This window comes from Alosa sapidissima, chromosome 3 (assembly GCF_018492685.1).
Source record: "Alosa sapidissima isolate fAloSap1 chromosome 3, fAloSap1.pri, whole genome shotgun sequence".
Classification (NCBI taxonomy): Eukaryota; Metazoa; Chordata; class Actinopteri; order Clupeiformes; family Clupeidae; genus Alosa; species Alosa sapidissima.
Genome location: NC_055959.1, coordinates 37,520,863 through 37,527,779, shown reverse-complemented (window position 1 = coordinate 37,527,779; position 6,917 = coordinate 37,520,863). Strand labels below are relative to the sequence as shown.

At 45.1% G+C, this 6,917-nt stretch overlaps 1 protein-coding gene across 1 annotated transcript in view; it reads right to left on the bottom strand.

Moving 5' to 3' along the window:
• Nucleotides 1–242: 242 nt before the first annotated feature.
• The window catches only part of ppp1r9bb (protein phosphatase 1, regulatory subunit 9Bb), a 46,090-nt gene continuing 39,415 nt past the window's right edge, over nt 243–6,917 (bottom strand). Inside the window, exons 6-10 of the mRNA XM_042085993.1 lie at nt 5,329–5,487; nt 4,926–4,979; nt 4,449–4,678; nt 3,730–3,826; nt 243–2,923 (exon numbers count right to left, since the gene is read on the bottom strand). Of these exons, the coding sequence (XP_041941927.1) occupies nt 2,876–2,923; nt 3,730–3,826; nt 4,449–4,678; nt 4,926–4,979; nt 5,329–5,487 (588 nt within the window). The 3' untranslated portion in view covers nt 243–2,875. The remainder of the gene's footprint in view (nt 2,924–3,729; nt 3,827–4,448; nt 4,679–4,925; nt 4,980–5,328; nt 5,488–6,917) is intronic.

The window sequence follows — 6,917 nt, the reverse complement described above, 5'->3', positions numbered from 1 at the left end:
GGCTTAGCAGACTCGTGCCACACACACACATACACACATGCAGATACTCCACCATCTGCTGGACGCCACTTATGGTCCCTGTATGTGGGCACCATGGCTGGTGGCTCTTTCAAAATAATAAAAATATACAACAACTTCAGAATTGACTTGTTTCCTTTAAGCCATTGTTAATTCTATTACTGGGACTGTAAGATTGTAAAAGGGTTTTTAAAGAATGACAAGTAGCCACACCTTTTGCACCATTTACTGTTTATTCCATAAAATCACATTAAACAAAACTGTGCTGGACAATCCTGCTAGTACATACTCAGTTGCCATGGATTCCCACTTGGGTTCCAACTAATAGTGATTCCCTAAACATGACTAAATTCACAAGCAATTTAATGTTCGCCTCTCACAAATCTCCACAGCTAATTCCACTCCTCCCTCGTTTTTCTGTCCAACCGTTTGTGACACATATAGTTTTCTATCAAAGTAGATCCACTTCTTTGTTATTTAATTGTCCAATGCTTTGTGACTCACAGAATCTTCTTAAAGCAGATCCACATTTCCCAAGAACATTCACACCAGAGCAAACAAAGTCTATTCTGCTTTATCAGAACTTTCTAGATTGTTCCTATGGCGACGCAGGTGGACTGGAGGGGAACGGAACTTGGGAACAGGCAGTGGGGGTCTCAGTGGGGGAGAAATACTGACGCTGGTTTGTGAGTGTGTGTATGTGTTTGTATGTATATATGTGTGTGTGTGTGTGTGTGTGTGTGTATGTATGTATGTGTTTGTGTTTGTGTTTATGTGTTTGTGTGCGTGTGTTTGTGTGTATATGTGTCTGTCTGAGTGTGTGTGTGTGTGTGTGCTTTGTGTGCTTTGAAAACCCCAGGTGCTCAAATGCCTGGTCCCTTCAGTAGTTATACTTCTCTTGGAATAAAGAAAAGTGTGTGAGTCGGTCAGTCCCAAAGTTCTACACCAAAAACAGCTCCAGGAACACTTGTGTGCTAGCTCAGGTGGTCCCAGGTGTGAGTGTGTGTGTGTGTGTGTGTGTGTGTTCAAAGAGAAACACATCTCCTGGACTGTTGGCGTGCGTCCTATTCATGTGAGGCCCAGTGGTGGACGAGCTCAGTGTGGTCCGTAGAGTTACACGCAGAAACACCATGGCTGCAGCTGGACAACCCGACATAGAGTCACCAGAACTCCAAATCCTAATCCTAATCCAGGTCTCCAGAAGATTGGTCCCAAACTCGGCCCAAATCTGAGATGTAGATGGCAAGTCCTGCAGCTGTCTGTCAGCCTGAGCCCCAGCACAGTAGGGGAGCCAGAGCCGCTGGGTCCAAACCCAAACCCACACATGCAGACTGACCTAACAGCATACCTCAGGTGATCTGCTGGTAATGTGTCACAAACTCAGCTTGGGACAAAAGGAGGAGGAGATGTTGCTTCAATCAAATTGACATTCATGTTGAAAGCATGGAGAGAGAGAGAGAGACAGCGAGAGAGACTGGTACTGATATGTGTGTATACACACACTTACAGAATGTGTCTTTTCACTGAGAGAAGAGAAACACTGTTGGTGAAGAGCAGAAACACCAGCCGAAACTTTAAAGAGATGCCACTTCCTTATGGCCAGCCAATGATCTCACACCGGGCCTGTGACCTCATCAGTCTGTCGGCCAATAGGAATTAAGTGGCTGGGTCCAGTTGGGAGAGAGTGAGAACGCTTGTGCAGGATGCGTACATGTTGAGATGTGGATGGTTATGATGAGAAGCTTCTCCTGGAAACTGTTTCCTGTTCACATCCACACCAGGTGTGCTGCACAGGTGGTGTGTCACCTCAGCATAGCAGCCTCTGTGTGTGGCGTCCATGAGCCAAGCATCAACTCTTCTCCAGATGGCATCCACACAAACCTCAGCTCACAAACTCTCTCTCTCTCTCTCTTTCTCTCTCTCTGTTTCTCTCTTTTAATACTTTTTACATCTAAAAACACCCTCTGCGTCCTCCAGAGAGGACTTCCACAGCTCCTCTGCGTCCTCCAGAGAGGACTTCCACAGCTCCTCAGTTGCCTTGATTTCCATTATTTCTACTTACAGTATATTAATATTATACACTTATAAAGACTGTACAAACAACACTTATTTGATTAAACATGTACGAACATAGTCACGTCTTTACAGACTGCGAAGAAGGAACAACTAAAAAAAAAATACAAAGGAAGTGTAGTATCGTAGCAACAAAAGGAAAAAAAAAACAGATCTCTTTGATGTCCATTTGAAGAGGATTCTTTCAGAGATGACCCCTCTGACCTTCTCATCATACTCTGAACACACATCACAACACGCAGAAATGAGATTAAAAACCTTCACCAAGGCCCCCATATCACAGGCCAGGGGGGAAGTAATACAGTAGTCTTAAAATCAATATCCAAAGAAAGGGAGCGGATTCTCTCACAAAATACTTTTCATCGGAGGAGAGGAACGCCTGGTGTGTGTGTGTGTGTGTGTGTGTTGAGAGATTTGACAGGGGTTCCAGAGAGAAGTAGAGAGGGAAGTGAAAGGGCTTCTGCTCTGTGCTCTCTGTTCCCGGCCAATGCCACAGAAGAAGAAGAGAGAGAGAGATCAGAATAAGTGGAACAGAACCCTTCTTCTGTTTTCTGTTTACGGACAGAACAGAGAGAGAGAGAAAGCAGAAGAGTGAAAGACAGAACTCCAAACGTCCATGTTGCTGGTTGACAGACTGAAGGCAGGGGGGTGAACAGAGAGGGGATGGGGGGGTGAAGAGGGAATGGAGACCTCTGTCCATCCAGCCGTGTCCAGTTCCACAGAGAGAAAGAAGGGTTAGTGTGGTGGGAAGGAGAAGTGGGCTCCTCCCTGCAGCAGTCTGACCTTAGGAGGCACTAGCCTTAGGCTCCTCCACCTGAGGTTCCTCAGATACCTAGCAAAACAGACACACACACACACACACACACACCTGGTGAGGCAGTCTGTTTGACACAAATGGCTCTTTTCCATTAAGGCCCGGGGCTGGCCCAAGGCTTTTCTTTTCCCCGGTCTTAAACACCGGTGCGTGGCCTCAGTGTTCTGTTTCCATAAGCAGCTGTAACATCAGGGACATTAGCTAACAACGCTAGAAACTTCTAAACAGTGCTTAGCAATGACACCGCGAGCATACGTCAAATTAATTACAAAGACATTTCAACAAGTCATAAAATTGTAAGAAGATGTATCTGCATATGCATACATACATCACACATAACATGCACTTACAGCAGAAATATTTACCATTTCTGATGTAAGTGCATGTTGTGTGTGATGTCTGTATGCTACTGAGACCTTTGAATTTCCCCTTAGGGATCAATAAAGTATCTATCTATCTATCAATCTATCTATCTATCCTTAATTCTTTCTCCTTAATTCTTTCTCCGGTCCGGCCTCAATCACGGAAAAAAGTTGGAGGCTTTACCCCAGATACGGGGGTTTACCCCAGACACCAGGGTTTTACCCCAGACACCGGGGTTTTGCCCCAGACATGGGGGTTTTACCCCATAGTGGGAAAGGGTCAAAAGAGAGAGAACATGTGCGCATGGGCTGTGTTTCTTACATGTTTTACAGAGAGCATGAAACACTCTTGCTGGCCCATGTCTGTGTCTGTGTGTGTGGTTGTGTGTGTGTGTTTATCTGATGACCTAAGGGTGTACAGTTAGCACCAGTAATTCATGGCATCTGCAGCGTAATACCTACCTTGTCTTGAAGCTGCTCCGCCTCTTCCTGGTGTGAAGCCTCCACCTCCTCCTCTGTGCTCTGCTGGGCCGTCTCCTTCTTCAAAAACTCAATCTCCCTGCATGCATTACAAACCCAGGTTAACACTGCACAGCATAGAATGGATTACACTGGTTTTAGCTTAAACTTCAGAAACACAACAGTATCACCCTGAGTGTGTGTTTTTCCCTAATTCTGTGATAATAAGTCTAATGTTGGTGTGTGTGTGTGTTTTTCCCTGATTTTATATGTTGATGTGTGTGTTTTTCCCTGATTCTGTGATAATAAGTCTAATGTTGGTGTGTGTGTGTGTTTTTCCCTGATTTTATATGTTGATGTGTGTGTTTTTCCCTGATTCTGTGATAATAAGTCTAATGTTGGTGTGTGTGTGTGTGTTTTCCCTGATTTTATATGTTGATGTGTGTGTTTTTCCCTGATTCTGTGATAATAAGTCTAATGTTGGTGTGTGTGTGTGTTTTTCCCTGATTTTATATGTTGATGTGTGTGTTTTTCCCTGATTCTGTGATAATAAGTCTAATGTTGGTGTGTGAGTTTTCCCTGATTCTATAATGTTGGTGAGTGTATTTTTTCCTAATTCTGTGATAATAAGTAAACTGTTGGTGTGTGTGTTTTTCCCTGATTCTGTGATAAGTCGTCTAATGTGTGTGTGTGTGTTGTGTGTGTGTGTGTGTGTGTCGTACTTCTGCTGGTACTCCTTGATGAGCCTCTTGGCCTTGCTGTACTTGCGCTCCAGGGCCTGGTACTGGGCCTGCGTCTCCTTCAGGTGCTCGTCCACGGCCTGGCACAGAGACTGGGCCTCCAGCCAGTAGCCCTCCAGCTTCTCCATGCGCTCACCGTTCTCCGACAGACGCCGCTCCAGCTGGGCCTTCTCCCCGCGCCATCGCTGCTTCTCCTGGTCCGCGTGAGCCAGCTGACACACACACACACACACACACACACACACACACACACACACACACACACACACATCAGATCATTAACATATAGCATACACACACATACTGACACATACTGTCATAGATATGCTATACACATGCACACACACACGCAGACACACACACACACACACACACACACACACACACACACACACACACACACACACACACAGTTAAATTTAGCGGTGATGGGTGGGCATGGGTGTGGATGTGTCCTACCTTTCTCTTGAGTTGTTGGATCTCAGCTTGTGTCACAGCATGCTTGATCTGAAGCTGAGAGAGAGAGAGGGGGAGAGAGAAAGAGAGAGAGAGGGGGAGAGAGAGAGAAAGAGATAGAGAGAGAGGGAGAGAGGGAGATAATTTGAAACAGAGAAAAGCAAACAGATCAATAGAGGGGAGGAGAAGAATGAGGTGAGAGAAAGAAAGAAAGAGAGAGAGAGAGAGATGAAACCAGAGAGAAAGAGAAACAGAGCGTGTCATTTCTTTTATTCCTCATTTAGATTCCGAGATGAGATCTTGAGCGAAAATTGCAATTTCAAGTTTCTCTCAAGAAATATATTTTATTCCTTTGGGCTGAATCCAAAAATTCATATGCCACACACACACACACACACACTCCTACCTCTTTGTACTTGTGAGCGAGCTTCTCTGGGTCCATCTCCATGGGCGAGAGCATGTCCTCATTCTCGGCCAGGTCAAACACCTCGATGGCGGCTGGATACATGGGGCTCACCTCCTCCTCTTCGTCCTCCTCCTCTTCATCAGTGCCATAATCACCAGCCTGGGGTGTGTGTGGTGTGTGTGTGTGTGTGTGTGTGTGTGTGTGTGTGTGTGTGTGTGTGAGGGGGAGATTGGGAGATGAAAAGATTTTTTTAACATTTTAATACAGTCTACAACTGAAAAACCATTCACTGAAGTACCAGTAGTATCAGAAGATCCTCTTCTGAATGATATTTGAATCATCACGTATTCTACACAGATAAACACAGCCATTCAGAGATGTCTAGAGGCCTCAAGATGTCTAGAGACCTCAAGCTGTAAGATGTGCTTCATTTGCAGCCAGTGTGGGATAAATAAATAGCGTGTGTGCGACAGAGGAAAAGTGATTTGGTGTTGCTTCAATTTGCAGTAAATTAGACCTGTAATGGCTTTCAACACTAGATGGTGCCATTTGACAATGCAAGAGCATTAGGTGTGTGTTGCCCGTCTGTATAATGGATTAGGCTCGGAGAAGAATTAGGTTTGGCTGGATTTACCGGGTGCAAGCAGGACACTCATATTTGGGACTTTGCCACAACCAGGCATTATGATTTTATAGGGTAGTTCAAGCTCAAAATGAAATCCAGTCACACACACTCACTAACACGCTCATTCGCAAGTACACACACACTTTAAAAACACACACCTTAAAACACAACACACACACGCACACACAGGGCCGGTGGAAGGCATGGGCATTCTGGGCAATTGCCCTGGGCGCCAAACTACCAGGGGCACCACAGCATGGCGAGCTATAGGCTACAACATTGAAAACACACTGATTGTCAAATAATGACATAGACAGTTTAAATGCGGGAGCAGCAAGTAATTCATTTTCAGTGATATCGTTAAATAACAGTCATGAATGAGACGTGCAAAGCATAGTGCTGCAGAATACAGAACAGTGCAGAGGTTGAAAAACGTTTCTCCCGCGTATGGGTGCTGATCTTCAGCCTGAATCGTCAGGTTGCTAGCAGTGGAACGTAGCAGAGGGATGACAGTGTAGCCTAATAAGGTCAAATCTGAATCTCACCATGTCACCGAATCAGGGGAGCAATGAGCTCGTATCACCCTCAATAACATAGTCCTATTGCGGGGTGATACGAGACAGTGACACTCGAAGTCCTAATGTCACGTTTAAATGCACACCTAACAGACGACATCATATTAAATAGGTAGTCCGATTTCTGTATAATAGCCTGTAATAATAATGATTATGTTACGTGAAAAGCCTAATTGCTTAATTGTAGGCTACCATTTTTTCTGTGAGGCCTGGTCGCAATTGTCCTGCAACATTTTTTTTTATTTTTCCTTGCGGTCCAGTAGCCTTGGAAAGTAGCAACGTTGAACTCCCCCACACTCAAACCAGCGCCGATCTGCACACTGCTGCCAGGGGCTTCTGCGAAGTTAGCACACAGTCGAAAGTGGCACACAGTCTATTAACATGGGGGC